Genomic DNA, 24,138 nt, shown 5'->3' with positions numbered 1-24,138 from the left:
TCGGAGTTCCATGACCTGTATAAAAACACTCGGCCTTCGGCCTCGTGTTTTTATATGGTCATGAAACTCCTCGGTAACTTGTAATATCCTTATATTTTACAAGAGGGGGTACTTTATTCACTATATAAATAATTTCAGTGGGTGTATACGTATGTGCACTGCATTTAATTTGGAGGGGTTTAAACTTGATGGACTTTGGTCTTTTTTCAACCCAACTTAACTATTTAACTATGTAACTATGTAAATGCCATTGAGTCTCAGGGGCAAATTCACTATGCGCCGAAGCGTCTAACGCTAGCGTCAATTCGCTAGCATTGGCCATTTTCGTTACTTCGCAAACTCACTAACGAACACTGGCGTAAATTCGCTAGTGTTACTTCGCACCCTTACGCCTGGCGAATTTGCGCAACGGACGTAACTACGCAAATTCACTAACGCGCGCATTGTTCTGAACGCTACCTTTTACGCTAGACTTCCTTCGCCACCTCAGACCAGTCGAAGCACAATAGAGTAGATAGGGATTTTTTCAAAAAAAGTTACAATTTTTTCTAAGTCCCAAAAAAAGCGTTTTTTCTATATTATGGGTGATAGGCTGAAAAAGATCGAAATTTTTTTGGGGCTCCCCTCCTTCCCCCTTACATTTCCTAACTCATGGCAACTTAACTATACAGTGGGCACATGTGTAGGGCAAAATAAAAATTTTATTTGATGTTTTGAAGGTTTCCCAGGCATTTGTAGTGCTGCTACATATTCCTCCATTGAAATTTGTATTTGGCGCCGTATGCAAATCAACCATCCCTAGTGTAACTTCGTTTCGCTTAGCGAATCAACGCTAGCGCAACTTCGCAACCTTATGCTACCCCTGAGTGCAACTTCGGATTTTAGTGAAACTACGCCTGGCGAAGTGCAGCGCGAAGTTATGCCTGGCGCAACTACGAATCTTAGTGAATTTGCCCCTCAAACTTTGCGAGGAAGACGTTGAGGTCTGTAATCAGTCAAAAAAAGACACAAACATGTTCTCTAACACTCGCAATGGTCTTTCCGAAACTATTTTGAACCAACAAAATTAAAATGTGTTAAATTCCCCCAATTAGGGTGCTATAGAGTCCAATTGGAGCTGTGATGATCCTATTGGATTGCTTTAAATCAGTTTGGACTTTTAGAAGTTTTTAGATTTTTTTTCACACTAGTAATTGTCCAAAAATCTCACATTTTTAGAGGTCATCAGGGTATTTGTATTTTTTAGTGCATTGTTCAGTGCTTTTTTTATTCATACTTTTTATATTCAGATCTTTTAATAAATTCAATGACAGTCGTGGTTTTAGAGTTTGTGAGTTTAGTTGTTTCAAACGACCTTTAATAAAGACGCCTCCACATATGAATAAACACTAATCCACTATTTTATTTATTTATTAACTGGCTGTGTAAATGTAACTGCCTGTTAATAGAAATATTTAAGGAAATCAACGTAATATGTGAAGAATAAAGCATACAATAGAGGAAATAGAATTATATAGAAAACAAAAGCATCAATAAACAGTTACTGCAGTATGGCACAGTAAATTATAACTGCAGAACAATAATTCTGTGCTCCAGTGTATTTTTATCATTACATTCCATTTCTAAAAATATCTATTTCAAAGGGGAACATCTAGGTGTTACTGTTCTAAAAGTGGCATATTTATACTGATTAACTATAAAATGTTCCTTAAAGAGAAAAACAGCAGCATAAAGAGTATAACTAGTGATGGGCGAATTTGCGCTGTTTCGCCCAAAAATTTGCGAAATTCGCAAAACTGCGACGGCGTCTCGTTTTTGACGCCCGGTTCCTTTTTTTGATGCAGACGCCCGTTTTTCGACGTCGGCGCCCGTTTTTCGACGCTGACGCCCGTTTTTGACGCCGTCGCCCATTTTTAATGCAGGCGTCCGTTTTTTTTGGGCGCCGGTGACAATTTTTTTTGACGTCAGCGAATTTTCGCGCCCGTTTCGTGAGTTTATTCGCCGGCGGCGAATCGCGCAAATTTCCCGCGAATTCACGCCTGGCGAATAAATTCGCCCATAACACTATTTTGGTTACTGTATTTTTAAATAGCAATTTACCCTTGGCAATCCAGGGGCCCTGAGTCACTTTTGCATATGAAAAGTACCGGGAACTGGGAATTACAATGCAGTGCCTCCACCTAGTGAATAATAAGGAACACACCTGGACTGAGGAAATAATAAAAAACACAGTTTGCAAATAAACAAATATAAACTTTATATAAACTGTAGTAAACACTTGGGCAACTAATACACGATGTACTCTTGCACTGGGGACATGTGGGACACAACCTAAATCATGATGTTGCTTCAACACAGTCCTTGTTAAATATCACTGTCCCTACAGTTCAAATGAAATGTCCCTTCCCCAGAGCTCTTATTCCCCAGGTAGCGCAACCTTCTCCCAAAAGTACCTCTCCTTTGGAAGTTAGCAGCAGCTTCAACATAGCAGGTAAATACACCAGACTTGTATTCACTTTGGGGCCCCAAGCATGTATCCGTGCCAGTATCCTCCCTTGGGTGGCTCACTCACCGGGGTGCTCTCAAAAGTAATCACAGATTATAAACAGCTCTGCAGCAGGATCAATCTTACCAGTGGCACCTTTCTCCTTCTGAGTCTCTAGCAGCTTGGCAGGGAACGGGCTGGACTGTATCTGTACCTCCACAGATTATAAAGATCTAACAGCTTCTCTGTACATGACAGTCTTACAGCTAATCATGCTGGCTCTCTCCAGCTCTCTGGAAAACCCCTTATATTTGGCTCCAAAGTCAGGCACACCCTCCCTCCCCAGGATGCACTGGGGTGCCCAGCCAATCGGATCATTCTCCAGCCTGTAGCTGGGCTGGATGATGTCACAGACCGAAAAACAGGGGAAGGATTCCTCTTGTCCCCTACAAGAGTCTACTTTAATAATAAACTAAAAACAGCACTCACCTCAGGTGGCAGCAAAAATGCTGCTCCTGGTAAGAGCCATTTTCAACCCGGAAATTCGGCTCTTCTAGTACAGAGAACGCATTTGTGCTCTCTGCACTAGTGACTGGACCACCCACGACACCCTCTGGCGCGACGTAGACCACCTGACCCCCTCCAGCGCTGAAAGGTGAGTGCTGAAGGCCGCCTCAGATGGCAAAATGGACAGGATCGCCCCTGAAGGTACTATAATTCAAACACATCTTTCACAGAAAAGATGGTGTATTCCTTCATTTTAAATCCCCATTTAAAATATTTTTACATTCTAGTTAGTATACCACATACTAAGATGACTAGTGAGTGTACCATACTGTATTTATACATACTCACGAGTCATTTAAACAATATCTATTTGAATCCACTTTACCTTTATCAACAGAGAAGTATATGTATGTTGAAATTGTCTTTATTTTAAAAAGTAGACAGTATTTTACTTTCACTTTACAACTTTACTACTAGTGTGCCTTTCTGTTTCATACAGCTCAGCACTTCAGCTTTCTGACTCCCCTCTCAGTTTTAAATCCCAAAATTCTCCCATATTCCTCCTTCAGTTGTTTGAATGTAGCAATTATAAAAAAAACTAATCTTTCAAGTTTTCCTTCCTTCCTTCCTTCCTTTCCTTCCTTTTCTGCTTAGAGTCCATTGTTTACGTAGTTTCTCAGAATTTACACACACATACGGGGTCAGCGGGGTCGGGGTTGGCGGAGGTCGGCAGGGGGTAGCCGGGGTCTGCAGCAAATTTTGGCGCGCTCGAGTCCAATTTGGTGCGCCTTGTTTTTGCGCACTGGGTAGCAGGTCTTCCTAAGGGTATTTTCAGGATGGGCTAATTTCTTCCATATCGCCTCGCTGAAAAATTTGTGAATTTCCCTCAAAATTCACGAAACGGCAAAAAATTAGCAAAAAAATCTTGAAAATCGAAATTGATGCCCCCGGCGTCCGAAAAGTTGCTCGCATCAATTTTGACGCTTGTGTTAAAGTCAATGGGCATCCAAATAGTGTTGACGTGTGTCGATTTTGACGTAAACGACTTTTCAGACGCGCGTCCAAAATTCTTTGACGCAGGCAAATTTTCGCCTGCAACTTTTTTGCGGGAGATTCGTGAATTTATTCGCCCCCGTCGAAAGGCAGAAATTTGCTGCAAATTTGTGACAGGCGACATATAGGTCTACATATACAAATACATATAGGTCCATATACAAATATTAGATATTTCCCAGAATAACATGCTGAGTCATTTTTAATCACAGGGCTTCATTGAGAAATGTTTCATTAAATAAATAGTGTGAGCATTCTTTTCTACAGTTTAATAATCCTGCTGGTAGAATGCAATTAAATGCAAACACACATTTATAATTAGCAAGATTTATATCAGGAGAGGCTTGAAATATATATTTTTAGTGATGGTCCAGAAAGTGAATGTGCAAGTCTAGAAGTGAATTTATATATAGAAAGATACTGTACATGGTGAGCAGCTTCCTAAAATGATGAATTCGTTTCCTATTGATCACAAAGAAACAAATTAACTACTGGCCAGCACAGATTATCTCCGTATGAGATGAACTGCATGCGTTTTGTTTTAGGTCAGGTTAGCTGATTATGCCGCATATGTTTTTGTGCATGAAACTCCTTATGTTGCAGCAGCACCTGCTGGGAGAGGGATGATGGAACATTCCCTGCAGTTGTTTGCCAAGATTACTGCATATTATTATAAAATAGGTTTCTTCTGTTTAAAACCTCGCACTTTTATTCCAACTGACCTTGTGAACAATTATTTACTATTTACTTTTTCTGTAATGAAAATTCTAGTACCATGTTTGACTATTTCTGTAATAACCCCTTTGCTACTAAATTAAAATGTTGCTTGAAAACTAAGGCAGTTATTTATCAAAGTCCGAATTTATCTCAATATTTTCTGAAAAAAAAACTCCGACCAAATCCGCACGGGTTTTTTGGGATTATTTATTAATACACTTTCCCGAAAATTTTGTTTGCGGGAAAAAATTTGATTTTCAACATTTTTTCGGATTTTTCATCCGATTTTCACTATTTTTTTCAGATTTTTCACCCAAAAATTTCTAAATTTGCCCGAAAACTCAGAAAACTTCGGGGTATTGCCAAAAACCCAGCGCACATCAAAAAATCATTGGGACATCTCCCATTGAATTATATTAAACCTCAACAGGTCTGAGATGCCGGATTTTCAGATTTGGACTTTCCCATCCTCGGGGTTTAAAAAATTCCAAAAAAATTGTGATTTTTTAAAAGTCCAATTTTATTTAAAAAAATCAAGAATTTTTCATAATTTTTGCATTTGGAGTTTAGTAAATAACCCCCTAAAAGTTTTGACTTTGAGGGGCATTTATCAAGGATCAAATTTAGAGTTCATGGGAGTTTGTAAAAACTCCCATAATCTACCATATACTCCCATGAACTCGTAATTCAAATACAAAATGAGTAATGAATAAATTTTTAAAAAAATTTGAGTTTTTCGAACTCGGGTGAATGGGATCGATCAATTTGAATCAGAATTCAGAGAGGCTGCAAACAACTTCAATTTGATCCCAGGATGTCCCCCGTAGGCTAAAACAGCAATTTTAAGGTGGCGAATTGTCAAATTCTAATTATAAAAGGTCCAGTACATGATAAATTTGAAAAATCTAATTTGTTTTTTAAAACCCAAATAGAATTTTAACTATTCCCTAGTCGAATTCCACTAAAAACATAAATAAATAGTGATGGGCGAATTTATTCGCCAGGCACGAATTTGCGGCAAATAAATTCGCGAAACGGCTGCAAAAATTCGCTGACGAAAGTTCGCCGGCGTCAAAAAAAAATTGTTAAAAACAAGCGTCGGCGTCAAAAACGGGCGTCAGCGTCGAAAAACGGGCGTCGGCATCAAAAAACGCAGTTTCGCAAATTCTTTGCCGTTTCGCGAATTTCGCAAACTTTTCGGTGAAGCGAAACGGTGCAAATTCGCCCATCATTGTAAATAAATCACAGAGGTGCAGTAATGAAAGGGTTAAATATCACTAAATTAATGCTTTAAAAGATATATTGATATTATGATGTTTAAAGATGTGCATGTTATGTAAATCTTTTCAATAAAGAATTAATATGTTTCTTTTAATTATTCTCTTTCTTTGTATCTTTCTTAAGTTCCTCCAAATCTTACTGTTCCCAAGGGAAAATCTCCAATGGTTGCCCGGGAAGGAGACACAATTGAACTACAATGCCAGATTTCGGGCAAGCCCAAGCCAATTATTATGTGGTCCAGAGCAGACAAAGATTTTCCAATGCCAGATGGATCCATGCAGATGGAGAGTTATGATGGCATACTAAGGATTGTAAATGTTTCTAGAGAAATGACAGGAACATACAGGTGTCAGACAAGTCAATACAATGGATTTAATGTCAAACCAAGAGATGCTTTGGTTCAGTTGATTGTACAATGTAAGTATAAAGGGTAATGATCCTTATGTTTTTTATTGTATTTTCTTGTGTTATAAACTTAATTTGATTTTGCTGACGAAAAACAATAGTTCTCATTAATTAAAACTATATTTCATAATTGTTTAGATGACATATTTGCATCATTGTTAAAGAACATAAGAATCTCTCTAGATTCTGTTGAATGTATATGTTTAAAATCTTTAAATCATTCTTAAGTTAACTTTAATAGCGTTGAACTGAGCAGTAGGGCTACAGTTGGGATCCATTCAGATGGGCATTTGCTTAATGACTTCACACTGCTGCTCCTATTCTGAGTATGCTCATCTGGTACACAATATGATGTGCTTCTGCAAACACTAGAGTAATGCCAGGGCTCTGTTTAACCTTGCTTTGCCTGTATGTGAATTATTGCTTTTAGTTAAATGTGTTTAGACTAGACTTAAGCCTAGACTAATAAAAACCCGTAGATTTACTTGGTAGCTGCGTCAAAAAAAATTTCCGCCGGCATAAAAAAAAACGAACGCCGGCGTCAAAAACGGCCACCGGCGTCAAAAAACGGGCGGCAGCGTCAAAAATGGGCGCCGGCGTCAAAAACGAGACACAAATTCGCCCATCATTATTTCTCTCCAAATTTTCCCCATGCTACATCAAGGTATGTTGGACCCCTTAGGTAAGGTGTTGGACACCTTAGGTAATCTGGGCTACTGGGAGATATAGGGGTACAGGATAAAAAAACATCTCCAAATATAAGTGAAATTGAAATTATATTTTTACTAGTTTTGGCTATAATAACCACCCACTGCCATTTATCTCTTCAAAAACCCCTGTCAGAGGAAGATATCATCAAAGCCCATGCTGGTGTAGTATGATTGTTTTTGCAGATATTCTGATAAATAGGGGCAGATTTACTAAGCTCGAGTGAATAATTCGAATGGAAAAAAATTTGAATTTCAAAGTATTTTTTTGTGTACTTCGACAAAATTTGATCGAATCGAATGATTTGAACGATTCAAAGTAAAAATCATTCGGCTATTCGACCATTCGATAATCGAAGTATTCTCTCTTTAAAAAATACTTCGACTTCATACTTCATACTACCGAGGTGCAATGTTAGCCTATGGGGACCTTCCCCAGCAGTTTTCGAAGTTTTTTTTGGTCGAATAAAAATCATTCAATCGATCGCTTAAAATCGTTCGATCAAAGCTTTTGTGCTAAATCCTTCGAATTCGATATTCGAATTCGAAGGATTTTACTTCGAGGGTTGAATTAGAGGGTTCTTTAAACCTCAAAATTCGACCCTTGATAAATCTGCCCCATAGTGTCTTATTCTGTTAACATATAAATACATTGCTCTTTGTGATATTTGCTCATTTATTATTTATAAATGTATAAATATAAACTGCGATGGAAAAAAACTTGGCTATACTAATTCAGTAGTGGCAAAGAAATCCTCTACCAGTTCTGCATATTTCTACAAAGTACAGAAAATAGACTTAGCAATATCTAGTGATATAAAAAAGAAAGGCCATGGTTTTCTAATGAAATATTAACCCACTTCAATAGGAGCGTAGCAATTCATAAGATAAATATTTATACAAGGCTTTTAAGTTAAAACACCCTTTGAATCATATGGCAATGACAATTGAGCTTCAGTACTGTTGTTGTCATTACTGTTCCTGTATGAAAGTAGAAAAGCATTTAGAATAGTTGAGGGATTATTTGGTACAAACAATGATTAAGGATATGTAGAAGAAGCGGAGCTCACCCTTAGCCGTGCAGCGTCTCTCCGTTGGTCGCAGCTCTCGCGGGACCCGGCCACTTCCGTCCAGTATGTCTATGCAAAGATTGAACCCGCTATCCGGCGCTGACCCAAACATTAGAGGGAGTCGCTATAAGTAAGTTTATAAATGCGGCTTTAATTCAACACACAGTGCGGTATACATGGCAGTGGGTATGTACAGAAACTAACGCGTTTCGTTCACTGAACTCTGAGGAAGTGCCGTAAAGGCTTATAGCGACTCCCTCTAATGTTTGGGTCAGCGCCTGGATGGTTCAATCTTTGCATAGGATTATTTGGTAACAGGAAAAAGAATAACAAAAAGGTGGTGTAAATGTGATACCTTTATTGGCTAACTAAGAACATTTTAGTTGAGTATACAGGTAACAGGAAGAAATAGTTGTCCATATACAGTAGTAACCCATAGCAACCATATGCTTTTTACTAGTCACACCAGTGCAGTAATAGTTAAGGGGCACATTTACTTAGCTCGAGTGAAGGATTAGAAGGAAAAAAACTCAGAATTTCGAATGGTTTTTTTTGGCTACTTCGACCATCGAATTGACTACTTCAACCTTCGACTTCGAATCGAACGGTTCGAACTAAAAATCGTTCGACTATTCGACCATTTGATAGTCGAAGTACTGTCTCTTTAAAAAAAACTTCAACCTCCTACTTCGCCACCTAAAACCTACCGAGCATCAATGTTAGCCTATGGGGAAGGTCCCCATAGGCTTTCTAGCCAATTTTTGATCGAAGGAAAATAGTTCGATCGATTAAAATCCTTCGAATCGTTCGATTCGAAGGATTTAATCGTTCGATCGAATGATTATTCCTTCGATCGATAAATCCTTTGACTTCGATATTCGAAGTCGAAGGATTTAACTTCGATAGTCGAATATCGAGGGTTAATTATCCTTCGATATTCGACCAATAGTAAATATGCCCCTAAGTGTTGGTCCTTTGTGATTATTGATCTTTTGTGCTCCTGTCTTACATGTCTCATATTATACTCAAATAAGGATATGTTGCTGTTTCTTTTGCTCTGCTGATGAAAATAAAGGCTTTTTAATTCAAGTTTGGAATGATGCCCATTGTGGATTTCTACAAATATTGCCATTTGTGGAAGGACATTGGGGGAAATGCATCCAGCTCATTAAGACTGCATGGAATTGTGCGTTACTTGAATCTGAGTACAATTAGAAAAGATGGAAGGTAGTGTGTTTTAAAACACAGGGCAGCCAACATTTGTCACATCAGGTACAGTACATGAAACTATGAGTGCCACTGGCTTTGTAAAGCCCTAATGAATAATTCAAGGACTACAGTATTTCATTAGTGATGGGCGAATTTGCGCTGTTTCGCTTCGCGACGCCGGCGTCCGTTTTTTTGAAAAAAAAATTTTGACGCCGGCAAATTTCTGCCGCAAATTTTCACGGGCGTTTCATTAATTTATTCACTGCCGGCGAATCGCGCAAATTCGCCCATCACTATATTTCATCTTTCTGTGGCTTGGCTACACATGGACTATCTGTGGGATCAGCTATAAATCTATTTGTAAAATGATACCAACGTCTTGTGCTAATTACTAAATAATATTATACCCCTGACCTTTAAGCTCCATAACCTGAAAAATCTATAATTTTATTGCATGGATCAAATAGACCTTTTTTGCTTGGGTCATGAAGTGAAGCTTGACATAGAGCAAGTAAGACTAAGAGCTACTGAGACACTAATAATTGATAAATACGCTTATTTTGATTGGCTTTATGTTAATGGTATGAGTGGATAATTTTACATGATAGCAGTGGGGATTGTAGGTCTTTGAAGTTCTATGAGGTTTAACTTTCTAGACGGGGACTTAAAAGTATCAGCTTGAACTGAGAACTGAGTTATTTAAATCACAAACAATTCTTGGCATCAGTGTCCTGGTTCAACCTGCAAGATGCCTGAACCAACTTTATGTTTTCTGTGGTGCCAGATGTAAAGTAATATAAGTTACTATCGTGAGAAATAAGCAAGAACATTGGCCAGTTTATGAAAAAGATTAATTTTACTGCTTCATAAATGTAAAATTCAAAATACAAGTTCAAGGCAAAAAGAAATAATTTCCACCCTTTTGTTGTCATTCAATTCCAGAACATCAAACCTGGCATAATCAACCCCATCTTTTTTATATATAAAAAGCATTACATGAAAATCAAGTCATCTTTTCAATATACTCTTCTGTTTAGATTATATAGTCAGAGATGATAAAACCTGATCCATTATCTGCAGGTTTCCTGTAAAACAATGTAAACCAGCCTCAGAACTTGTGTATACAGTGGCAGGCAAAGCAGCCCTAGTCAACACTGCAGGCCACTTTGCCCCACCCCAAGGGCCTAGACTAAGGATGGAGGCACATGCTTATCCCCCCCCCTATTTTTCTGCTCTGGACATGTGTCTCATCTGCCTACCTCTAGTTAATGCTAATATATGTATGCTTGACTTAGTCTTACTATTTATTGTGTTAAAAATGTTCTTCCTTCATGAACATTTGCCTAACCATTGGAGAGTAATTGCTATGGCCCTGAAAACATATATTTAGTAAAAATAAAAAGTATATTCAGTGTGTCAGAATGAGCCCTATGTGTTTCCCTATGTGTTTCCCTTGCATTGGATCCTAAGGGAAAAGTCAGTAGCAGATGGTGAACCTAACTAGAGTACGCAGACATGGGAAACTCTGTGCACTGGTTATAACTGGAGCTAGGACCCTGACACTACAAGGTTGTAATGCTTAAAAGAACAGTAACACCCAAAAATTCAAGTGTTTTACAGTAATGAAAATATTTTGTACTTTTGCCCTGCACTGGTAAAACTAATCTGTTTGCTTCAGAAACACTACTATAGTTCATATAAACAGGCTGCTGTGTAGCAATGGCAGAAATTGAAAAAAGGCTATATGGCACAGGTTAAATAGTGGCTAACAGATAACACCATTATGTTCTACAGAGCTTATCTACTATCTGCTACTACCTGAGCCTTTTCTCCTTTGACTGGCTGCCCTTATTGCTACACAGCAGCTTATTTATATAAACTATAGTAGTGTTTCTGAAGCAAACACAGCAGTTTTACCAGTGCAGGGCAACACTGCATTATATTTTTATTAAATCTTTTTTTATTTTTTGATGTTACCGTTCCTTTAAGGTTAGTTGTGCATGTTAATGCAATGCACAAATGCATTCAATGTCCTCCGATCCTTTGTTTCAGAATTTCAGAAGTGATTTTGTAATGTTATATGATTGCATGTTTGGCATTAGGTAGTGATGGGCGAATTTATTCGCCAGGCGCGAATTGCGTGATTCGCCACCAGCGAATAAATTTGAGAAACGCCCGCAAAAATTCGCTGGCGTAAAAAACAATTTGTTGCCGCGCTGAAAAAAACGAGACGCCGGCGCCGTTTGGCGAATTTTCGCCATTTCGCGCGAAATTCGCTAATTTTCTGGCGAAACAGCACAAATTCGCCCATCACTAGCATTAGGCACTGTAAAGGGGGAAATGTTTCTTGCAAATGTTTTTTTTGTGTCCAGAGTACTATTATTGCATATATCTAGAAGGTTCATTTAAAAATGCATAAGTAATTTGTCTGGCTTGGTGCAAGGCAGTAGCAGCTAATAGGCTAATGACAAACATCAATTGAAAAACCTTCACAGTCAGACCGTGGGGTTCCTAGAGTCAATGGATGTATTTGCACACTGTTTGTGCAAAGAGAAGCCTTCTGAAGTCAGAAAGTATTTACTTGTCGCATGCCATATACACAGTACTGCCTAGAGACCAAAAATGAAAGGCAGAAGCATCATGGGCAGATACATGCAAATCACTCCTTTGTGTCCCTTTGATCAACTATGCAGCCCAAACCGCTGGTTTTTAGCATAGATAAAATCTAATGGTTCAAAGCCATATATCCAACTTGCAAAGATCTTGTTTCAATCTTGTTAAATCTCATCACTGCAAGATATTAGACCATGGCTGCTGAGAGGTAGTACTTGGATAGTAGCAAAATGGGGAGCCAGATCTGGTTAGGGTGAGAAGGGCTGAAAGGAGCCAAAATGCCCTTAGCTAGCAATATATGCAAAGGGATGCCTTCTGAAATCAGAAGGTATTTACTTGTCTCATGCCATATACACAGCACTTCCTAGATACCAAAAATGAGTTTTAGTTCTCCCATAAGGCATCATGGGTGGAGACATGCAAATCACTCCTTTGTGTCCCTTTGGCCAACTATGCATCCAGAACTGCTGGTTTATAGCACAGATACAACCTAATGGTTCAGAGCCATATATCCAAACTTGCAGACAGCCTGTTTCAATCTTGTTAGATCTCATCAGTGCAAGATATTGGAAAATGTCTTCTGAGAAGTAGGACTTGGAGAGTAGCAAAATGGGGAGCCAAATCCGGTTGCAAACAAAAAGCCCTTAGCTAGCAATATATGCAAAGTGATGCCTTCTGAAATCAGAAGGTATTTACTCGTCTCATGCATAGTTGGCCAAAGGGACACAAAGGAGTGATTTGCATGTCTCCTCCCATGATGCCATATGGGAGAATTAAAACTCTCATTTTTGGTCTCTAGGCAGTGCTGTGTGTATGGCATGAGACAAGTAAATACCTTCTGATTTCAGAAAGCATCACTTTGCATATATTGCTAGCTAAGGGCTTTTTGGCTCCTTTCATCCCTTCTCACCCTAACCAGATTTGGCTCCCCATTTTGCTACTCTCATAGTCCTACCTCTCAGAAGCTATGTTCCAATATCTTGAAATGTCTTGGATGCATTGTTGGACACATAGTTAAATCGTGTTTAAAACAGACAAAGTCCATCAAGTCCAACTTCTCCAAATGAAAACCCAGCATTCATACACACACTCCTTCCAAATTTCACACAAATTGTATATACCTATACTAACTATAGAATTTAGTATCACAAAAGCCTTTGATATTCTGTCTGTCCAAAAAATCATCCAAGCCATTCTTAAAGGCATTAACTGAATCAGCCTTTACAACATCACCCGGCAGTGGATTCCACAACCTCACTGTCCTGACTGTGAAGAACCACCTACGTTGCTTCAAATGAAACTTCTTTTCTTCTAGTCTAAAGTGGTGGCCTCTGGTACGGTGATCCTCTTTATGGGTAAAAAGGTCCCCTGCTATTTGTCTATAATGTCCTCTAAAGTGTAATTAGGTCCCCTCGCAAGCACCTTTTTTCCAGAGAAAACAACCCCAACCGTGACAGTCTACCCTAATAATTTGTCTTTCACATCTCTAATCAGTTTAGTTGCACGTCTCTGCACTCTCTCCAGCTCATTTATATCCCTCTTAAGGACTGGAGTCCAAAACTGCACAGCATACTCCAGATGAGGCCTTACCAGGGACCTATAAAGAGGAATAAATATGTTTTCATCCCTTGAGTTAATGCCCTTTTTTTGCTTTAGTAGCCACAGAATGACCCTGCCCAGAATTACTTGTTATCTACAAAAAACCCTAGATCCTTCTCAGTTAAGGAAGCTCCCAACACACTGCCATTTAGTGTATAACTTGCATTTATATTATTTTTGCCAAAGTACATAACCTTGCATTTATCAACATTGAACCTCATTTTCAAGTTTGCTGCCCAGTTTTCCAACTTAGACAAATCACTCTGCAAAGTGGCAGCATCCTGCATGGAACCTATAGTTCTGCACAATTTAGTATCATCTGCAAATATAGAAACAGTACTTTCAATGCCCACCTCCAGGTCATTAATAAACAAGTTGAAAAGCAAGGGACCTAGTACAGAGCCCTGCGGTACTTCACTAACAACACTGGTCCAATTAGAAAATGTTCCATTTACCACCACTCTTTGTAGTCTATATTTTAGCCAGTTCTCTATCCAGGTACAAATACTATGTTCCAGGCCAACATTCCTTAATTTAACCAGTTATTTGACACAAAGGAGTGATTTGCATGTCTCCACCCATGATGCCTTATGGGAGAATTTAAAACTCTCATTTTTGGTATCTAGGCAGTGCTGTGTATATGGCATGAGCCAAGTAAATACCTTCTGATTTCAGAAGGCATCACTTTGCATATATTGCTAGCTAAGGGCTTTTTGGCTCCATTCATCCCTTCTCACCCTAACCAGATCTGGCTCCCCATTTTGCTACTATCCAAGTCCTACCTCTCAGAAGCCATGGTCCAATATCTTTCACTGATGAAATCTAACAAGATTGAACCAGATTGTCTGCAAGTTGGATATATGGTTCTGATTGCTCCTTGGCCTTTTGGCTAAGATCAAGTGTAGTACCCTTGGAACCACTTGGTCCTCTAACTGGCAAGACCAAAGAGGAGTGTCTGTTCTAATGATCCTATCTGAAGAATGTGGAAACCATTGGTTTCTGGACTAGGCTGGCAAGTGGAAGCTTGATGAAAGCTGGGTTGCTGTGCTCCCATGAGAATGGCCCCTGACTTGCATTTAGAGTCAGGGGAGATGCACATGCACTCATGCTTAATCAAGCTTCACTTCCTTTGCTTTTACCATTAGGTGGGTGGGAAGTCTTTTATTTTTCTGCCTGCCAACCAGAGCCTTGCAAAAGGCAACCAATGGCCTTGCACCGCCCACTCCAGCATCTTTTTTTTGTGTCTGGTTTGAGCACCCTGGATGGGGTCATGGTTTTTTGGCTGGACTTGCAGGCCATAACACACTCTGGGGCAGAACCCAGGGTAGACGGGACTCCCCCTAGCTTCGGGGGGGGGGGGAAGGATGGTGTGCCCTCCCTAGCTTCGGCGAAGGGTGACCCACCCGTTCGAGCTGTTTGCAGGCGGTAGCTGGGAACAGCTTGGACAACGGAGCCCATGCCTTCGGGTAGGACTTGGAAGGATGATTCAATATCATATGGCTTTGAACCATTAGGTTGTATCTGTGTTATAAACCAGCGGTTCTGGATACACAGTTGGCCAAAGGGACACAAAGGAGTGCTTTGCATGTCTCTGCCCATGATGGCTTATGGGAGAATTAAAGCTCTCATTTTTGGTATCTAGGCAGTGCTGTGTATATGGCATGAAACAAGTGAATACCTTTTGATTTCACAAAGTATCACTTTGCATACATTGCTAGCTAAGGGCTTTTTGGCTAATTTCAGCCTTTTTCATCCTAACCAGATTTGGTTCCCCATTTTGCCACACTGTTTGTCAAAGCAGGCTTGACAGATCTATTTGCACTTCATGAAAGTACTCTTAAGTGAATGTATGTGGGTACAAGTACTTTTCATGAATGGTGTCAATGTGTAATCAACATTGATTCCTTTTGATTGTAATTATGGCTGCAATAAATCATGAAGTTTACGATAACTATTGGTTCCACTATATGGAAAAATAGTTTTTTAACTTTTTGATTTTTAGTTTTATTCATTAATGCCATTTAATTGGCCTTCACAAGCTATCTTGCAAACATTTCCTGTTTTGTACATGAGCCTTTAGTGCCGCATTCTCTAATTTCGCAACCTGTTTATTAATATCCATGAAATATTTTTCCCTCAGATACTGTACATTGACCAATGTTATCTATTTATATTTGGCTAAAGTTGTGTTAAAACTCAAAGGGTCTTTAAGGAAGATGATGTTGGTGTGTAATTAACACAACATACATTAAGACACATCTTAAAGTGGACCTATCTCTTGTCCTTTTCAAATCAAACATGGAATCCAAATTCTTTTTTTTATTAAAGCATTCATATTTTTTGTAAACTCATTTTAAAATCTCAGCTCCTTTATGTCTTAGGCATAGAGGCGGGGCAAGCAATTACTTTCACTTTCCATTCTGAACTTCCTAGATGTCACTGCACTCCCATATTCCCCCTCTCTCTTTACCATTTACCAGCATGGGGATGGACATCAGGTCCCCCATTGTGGTGCACAAGCAAGATTTTGAGATGATGCAAGGCTTGCAGAAACACAAAATGGCTCCTGCCTGCTTGCTATATTTATGCGTTCCCAGACTGATGGAAACAAGATTCAAATAATTTATACAGTGTAAATCAAGTTAATTTTGCTTGACAAATGTGATAAAATAGGATTTGGAATAATTTTTTGGGTGACGGGTCCCCTTTAAGTCAGGACCAGTTCCCTGGAAATGTAAATAGTATTCCAATTTTTAATAAGTAAAATGTCAGGTATTATTTTAAGTTAGTTTTAAATTAGTCATTGTATTCATTGTACGGTATTATTTTCAGATCCCTTGGCAACAGTCCTTTATAACCCTTTAATTATTGCAATAGTCTCTATACCCTAAAGTGTATGAGGGTTATTTCCTTTTATTGTAATCAGTTAGTATATAAACGCATTCTGAATAAATAATGGTTACCACTGCCTGAAAAATTCCTTAGAGCAAACTAACTGAACAAATTCAGTTTATTCGGTTAAAAAAAGAATTGAATTTATTTGAGATTGTGACATGTATTGAGGTGCACTGTAAGGAAATACACTTTGTTTTATTTAGGTTTATATTAATTGTATTCTCACATTGATGACTATGCAACAATAATGGCTTCTGTTATACAATATATTGAGCCTTATTTTTCTATATATTATTTATTTATATCAGTGAGAGTGTATTATAACACATCACACTGATCTAAACTGTAAGGTATTAGTGTAATCACTAATCATTTATAAAGCAAACAAAATATTCCTTAAATGACATGGAAATTAAAATTCACTTTGCAAGGCAGCCACACTTAATTCTAATCACATACCTTGGACCTGTGGCTAGGCCTCGAATATGTGAATTTTGACAAAAAAAAAATTTACTATTTGAACCTTAATAAATCTGCCCCTAAAAGTTCTATCCTTTTTTTTTTTTTTTTTAATTTATTTTCCTTTTCTATGATGTCAATTATGATGAAGTAGGCCCTTATATTGTTGAAACATAATTCAAATTAATTGTACATGTGTTTTGCCCAAATTAAATAAATAAAAAATAATGTGAAGTCTTTGGTGTTTGTTTAACAAACTTAATGTGACAAGTGATATTACACTTCAGTTTTATGTGGAAACTATTACAAACTGTTTTTGTGATTAGCCAAGTTGGAAACATAGTAGGACAGCTCCCTTTCATATGCATGGGCCAAAGTATGCAGATAAATAAAATGCATCTTATTTATCTGCATACTTTGCTTCATGCAGTATATGTTATAGTTTAGAAGCATTCAAATATATTCAAAATTGTTAGAGAAGCCTAAAGTTCCTCTTTTAGCCATTGAGTGCAATACAAAAGTAAATAATGGGATCATGGATCAATTGTCATGAATATTTGATAAGACAAATGGGCCATAAAGCAAAAATGTTACCAGAAAAATCAGCAGATTATTACAATTTGCCAAAAGAGAACCATTCAGTTAAAAAAAAATTGTTATATGATGATGATTGGGATGATTCCAACAGCCAACTTTGTTACTCAACGTGGAGAAGGTTTTCTACTAGGCACATTCTCTTTGCTTTGGTTAATGCACTGTTGTGCTACTTAGAGCTGAATAAATACTTATAATACACAAAAGCCATGAATATCTTGTAAATTATATCCTTATAAACGGTGAGTAGTGATGTCATCAGTTATAAACGGTGAGTAGTGATGTAATTTCTGTCACATGACTCACTAAAATTTGTGTATTATAATAAATAAAGTACCCCCAGTTGTAAAATATGAGGATATTAGAAGTTACCTCGGAGTTCCATGACCTGTATAAAAACACTCGGCCTTCGGCCTCGTGTTTTTATATGGTCATGAAACTCCTCGGTAACTTATAATATCCTTATATTTTACAAGAGGGGGTACTTTATTCACTATATTCTAGTATAATACACAAAAGCCATGAATATCTTGTAAATTATATCCTTATAAACGGTGAGTTCTGATGTCATCAGTTATAAACGGTGAGTTCTGATGTCATTTCTGTCACATGACTCACTGAAATTTGTGTATTATAATAAATAAAGTACCCCCAATTGTAAAATATGAGGATATTAGAAGTTACTTCGAAGTTCCATGACCTGTGGTCATGAAACTCCTCGGTAACTTATAATATCCTTCTATTTTACAATAGGGGATACTTTATTCACTACATAATCTCAAGATCATTGCAAACCTAACCTGAGCTGTTGATCTGCCATAGACATTTCAGACTGTACTTAAAATTCATGCCATGATGCTGCCTTTGACTGCAGACACATTCACATAACTCTTTTTCTTTTTGTCAATATCAACTGTTATTTAAGTGATTAAGTTGAGTCAAAGCATATCACAGTGTCATTAATCAACTGTGCGTATGTCTCACAAATTATCAAAAACAATCTATTTGAGCTATTTATGTCTCAGTCCTGTTTTCTCTAAATCTGGCTTGCATTTTAATTTAGGTTTCATATCAAAGAATGTGATACAATTTACATATCTCTATGCATCAAAAACAACCTGTTAGAATGCAAGAGATGATTGCAGAGGTTGTCTGCTGAAGAGGTTGTGTGATGAAGTAAATTCATTTTTTTTTGCTTGTTAACCCTCAAACTTTAAGAGGCTTATTTATTAAAGGTTGGATATTAGTCGTTTAATCGTTGGATATTAGTCGAGATTTTTGTAAATTTACAAATTCTAAACCATGTTTGTCATTTAATTTATTGAAAGATCCAATTTTAAAAATTGTGACTGAAAAAAAGCACTGAATGATGCATTAAAAATTACAAAAACTTTGAAAACCTCAAAAATTTGAGTTTTCCAGACAAAACCTCTAAAAGTCTGAATTGATTTAAAGTGATCCAATAAGATCTGCACAGCTTCCACTGACCTCTATAGCACCTCAACATCTTTTAATTGGAGATGTTTAGTCTTAGAGGTGTTCATGGTTTTTACATTTAATAAATACATTGATAGAGCTTTTTAGAAATATAGGAAAAGCACTCATTTTTTGAGATTTGTGTGGAAAAATACATGTGTTTGTTAGTAAATGGGCCCCAAAGTATCTTTGCTAACCACCAATCTGTTTGAATAGCTAATGTATACAACCTGTGTAATACTAAATGGTGGTGTAATGGTGTAATGGTCCTCTAACAGTTTCATTATTGTGTACTTTTTATGTCATGCTGCACCTCAAAAAAAAAAAAAACAAGAACCTAGTGGAAGGCAGAGCACAAAGTGCAAAAAACAATGCATTGTGCTGGTTTTTAACACAGAGACCTGTGCCACCCCCATGCACACAATACAGCCTTCATTCATTAAGGGTAGGTGGGGGGAGGTAAGTGTACCTCGTTCTGCCCCCTACCCATCTCCTACCTTTTGAATCATTTGGAAATGCAAATAAGGGAACATCAACATTCTACACCTGTGCCTAAAACCTCACAAAGTATTTTTTAGTGTGGTGTAGAGCACAGCCAGATCCTGTGCAGTAGAGCTCTCTGCATTAAGGGGCACCCTGTTGTGCTTGTTTTTCCGAAGTCATCATGATTTACCTCTTAATTAGTGATGGGGGAATTTGCGCCGTTTCACTTCGCCGAAAAAAAATCGAATTTCCAGCGAAATTCGTGAACTGGCGAGAAATTTGTGAAACAGCGCCGACGTCAACTTTTGAAGCCGGCGACCATTTTTTGGACGCCCACAATTTTTTTTTTAGACCCGCGAATTTTCGCGCCCGTTTCGAAAATTTATTTGTCGCAAATTTGCACCTGGCGAATAAATTCGCCCATCACTACTCTTAATACTGGTAAGGACAATAAATGTTTTCAAAACACATTACAGATTAGCAGTTGCCCTAATAGTCCCCATCAAGTTCTGAGTTGGCTAGAATGTTGCCTTAGCAGTAATTGAGTTGATTGATAGCATTTGGCATGCTAAAGGGCTACTGGAATCAATACTTATTTGAAATATCACTTGTGTCAGTGAACTGAGTGAATAAATCTTGTCCATCAGTGAAAATGCCATTTCAACTGTGGTGAGCTACAGTTGGACTACTCGGGCATCAGTTACACTATGTGGTTTGAAAAACACACAATAATGATTTCAAAACAATCAGTGACAGGAATCCCATGCTAAGGCCCAGTGATGGTGAGATCAGGGTAGAATGCACAGTCAATTACAGAGATTTTGGGGGTAAACACTGATTTGTTGTCTAAGTTTTTTTTGGAAATGACTGAAATACAGATTTGGGAGTGTTTGTAAATATATATATATATATTTGCAAGCTTATTATATAAGGGGTAGACAAATGTTGCTCTTAAAAAGAAGTGGTTTCTAGAAAAGCCAGAAGAGTACTGGTTTATGATGGGAATAACCATTATAAGCATTGCTACTATAAACATCCCTCTTGTCCTTCAAGTAAATAAAAAAGAGGCAATTTTACTGTTGTGGGTGCCATAAAATTTAACTCTAAAAGAATTAAAATTTGCAATAGACACATTATTAAACATGGTGATGAGATTTCTAGCCTTTTACTTTCAGTTAATATTAAAGAGATCCTTCACTAACCACTGACATTGAGACACAGATAGGGATGTCGCGGACTGTTCGCCCGCGAACTAATTCTCGCGAACATCGGCCGTTCGCGTCCGCCGAATGTTCGCGAACGTCGCGCGACGTTCGCCAATTTGGGTTCGCCTTAGCTGGCGCTTATTTTTGACCTCTCACCCCAGACCAGCAGATACATGGCAGCCAATCAGGAAGCTCTCCCTCCTGGACCACCCCCACACCCCCTGGACCACTCCCCTTCCATATATAAACTGAAGCCCTGCAGCGTTTTTTCATTCTGCCTGTGTGTGCTTGGAAGAGCTAGTGTAGGGAGAGAGCTGTTAGTGATTTGAGGGACAGTTGATAGTAACTTTGCTGGCTAGTAATCTACTTGATACTGCTCTGTATTGTAGGGACAGAACTCTGCAGGGATTTGAGGGACAGTGAGTTTAGGTTAGTTAGCTTTGCTGACTAGTAATCTACCTTCTACTGCAGTGCTCTGTATGTAGCTGCTGTGGGCAGCTGTCCTGCTGCTGATCTCTCATCTGCTGACTGCTGCCTGTAACCCAATAGTCCTTGTAAGGACTGCTTTTAATTTCTTTTTTGTTTTTTTACTTTGCTACTGTAAGAGCCCAGTGCTATTAGTCTAGCTGTGTTGGGGAGTGGGACTGGTGTGCTGCTCCTCCTAGTAGTTCACCACTACCAGCACCAACCAGAGTCAAAATTGTTACAAAGTATCTTATTTGCACCTGTTAGCTGTTCTGAGCTCTCTGCCAAAAGCTAATTAAGTTAGAAACTGGTTTTTTTCTGGCTGTTCAGTGCAGAGAAAAGAGGGACTGGTGTGCTGCTCCTCCTAGTAGTTCACCACCACCAGCACCAACCAGAGTCAAAATTGTTACAAAGTATCTTATTTGCACCTGTTAGCTGTTCTGAGCTCTCTGCCAAAAGTCAATTAAGTTAGAAACTGTTTTTTTTCTGGCTGTTCAGTGCAGATAAAAGAGGGACTTTCCAGTACAAAAGAGGGACAGGGGGTTGAGTGGTCAAAAGAGGGACAGTTGGGAGGTATGCAAGTGCCACCTAGCTGTGTGATGATGTTTTTACAGCAGCAATAATATATTCCGTATCCACTACTGTATACGTTGCCCTTGCAGGCATTGTTTGCCCAGTCTTTAACCAAGTGCCACCTAGCTGTGTGAGCTTTTTCACATTCCGTGTCCAGAAACATCACCTGAGTGACGTAGTGTGATTTCTGCCCTTTACAGCACAAAACGCAGCGCTGTGTCAACAATGTATTTTTCAGATACATTTTTGCCCTTGATCCCCCTCTGGCATGCCACTGTCCAGGTCGTTGCATCCTTTAAACAACTTTAAAATCATTTTTCTGGCCATAAATGTGGCTTTTAAAATTCGTCTTCCCATTGAAGTCTATGGGGTTCGCGACGTTCGCGAACCGTTCGCATTTTTGGACGCAAGTTCGCGAATATGTTCGCGAACATTTTTTCCGCCGTTCGCTACATCCCTAGACACAGATATCTAACTGCCACTTAGCTCTCTCCTCCTGGATGAACCAATACCATGTCATAGAGAACCTAGCAAAAACCTTTCCACCCTAAACAGTCTTTTCTTATTTTATTAGTACTATTGATGGCATGACCAGTAACACTGTTGATCTGGCGCATTGCCTGGGGGTTCTCTTTGATGCTGGCCATATCATTCATATATAATTATATTAATGCCACTGCCAAAACCTAATACTTTCCAATTTACAAACAACTGCTTAAATGTTAAAACCTATACCGCCTAGACTACTGCAAAATCTTATATATGGACTCTCAGACTCCCACCTCTCTCCCCATAATCACTTAAATGTCATTGCTAGAATCATAAAGATTTCTCCTAAAAGGGATCTTTTTTATCCATTGGATAAAATCTCAGTTGTGGATACCTGTTAAGCAAAGGATAGCATACAAAATACTTGTACATCGAAAATTCAAAGCCTATCATTTCTCTGCTCTTTACTCCATTTCCTTACTTGTCTCATTGTTTGTTCCTGACTGTATCCCTTCACGTCCAGACCCACCCCTATATCTCATCTTAAACTTTCCGATCTTGCTGTTCCTTACCTCTGGAATTCCTGTGTAGAGAAACCCCCTCAGGCTCTTAAAAAATAAATTAAGATCCTACCTTTTGGAGCACTAGAACATTACCTCTCCAGTCTTGGAAATAAGGGCACATTTACTTAGCTTGAGTGAATGAATAGAAGGAAAAATACTTTGAATTTTGAACGTTTTTTTGGCTACTTCGACCATCGAATTGGCTACTTCGACTACAACTTCGAATCAAACGATTCGAACTAAAAATCATTTGACTAACGACCATTCGAACGTCGAAGTACTGTCTCTTTAAAAAAAACTTCGACCACCTACTTCGCCACCTAAAACCTACCGAGCACCAATGTTAGCCTATGGGGAAGGTAATTTAGAAGAACCCTTTTGTTTTGTAGTCTTTTGCTTAAGTATTTTATCTTTATAATGCTTTCTTCTTAGTGTTGCTGAACATGTGTTCTTGCACTGGCATATTTAATAATACTGAAATGTGAAACTCTGGAAAAGCACCATTAAGATTTTAATGAGTCAGAGTAGAGACCTCCTGTAGTCAAAAATGGGTTCCGAGCTTTTATATCAAGTTGTTTCCTGTACTAATATTCTTATGCCAGCAATGTATAATTTTGCTTGACTGTGTGCATATAGCCATAAGAATAGTCAACCCAGACTAAATGCATAGAATCAGATCCGCTTTCTGCTACTTTCTTACTATTCTGTAAACTCCTTATTTGCTCGGTGTTGTACATTACATTTCTCTTGTTTAGAGTCATTATTTTCAAATAAACTATACATAATGATAGGTTCAATTCACTGAGCACTTCATTATTTTATTTATCTGCTAAACCTTGGCTAAATCTCTGGGAATTAACTAGATTAAAAATAAATTAGAAGCCTCTGAATTTGACTTGAATCAATAATCTCAGAGAAAAAAACCCTTTAGGTTTATGTTTCTATTTCTTTTATATGCAGATGATAGCCAATTATGTAATATTGTGAACATTTGGGGGGTTATTGATCAAAATGTAAATTTTTCTGAATTTTTAAATAAAAAAAGTCTAAACAAGCTAGAATCCACAATTTTACCTTATTTATTATTAAAAAAACTCAGTTTAATCGGTTCAGGTAAAACCCCAATAAAATAGAGTGAAAATCCAAATCGTACGATTATTTTGTTTTGTTTTTTCCCCGAATTGCTAGTTTTTTTGGGGGCTTTTCCCTGAAAAACCTGAATTTTTTGGATTCCCCAAAAAGGTCAGATTTTCTGGGCTAATTCAGACCACAGAAACTTCAAAATAGGAT

The 24,138-nt window shown here is 38.2% G+C and overlaps 1 protein-coding gene across 2 annotated transcripts in view; it reads left to right on the top strand.

The window, feature by feature from the left end:
• Nucleotides 1-24,138, top strand: part of mdga2.S (MAM domain containing glycosylphosphatidylinositol anchor 2 S homeolog) — a 326,548-nt gene that overhangs the window by 254,131 nt on the left and 48,279 nt on the right. For both annotated transcript variants that reach the window (XM_041574780.1, XM_041574779.1), the window contains exon 8: nucleotides 6,167-6,460. In XM_041574780.1, the coding sequence (XP_041430714.1) occupies nucleotides 6,167-6,460 (294 nt within the window). The remainder of the gene's footprint in view (nucleotides 1-6,166; nucleotides 6,461-24,138) is intronic.

Source organism: Xenopus laevis, chromosome 8S (genome assembly GCF_017654675.1).
Source record: "Xenopus laevis strain J_2021 chromosome 8S, Xenopus_laevis_v10.1, whole genome shotgun sequence".
NCBI classification, from domain to species: Eukaryota; Metazoa; Chordata; class Amphibia; order Anura; family Pipidae; genus Xenopus; species Xenopus laevis.
This window is presented reverse-complemented; position numbering and strand designations above follow the sequence as displayed.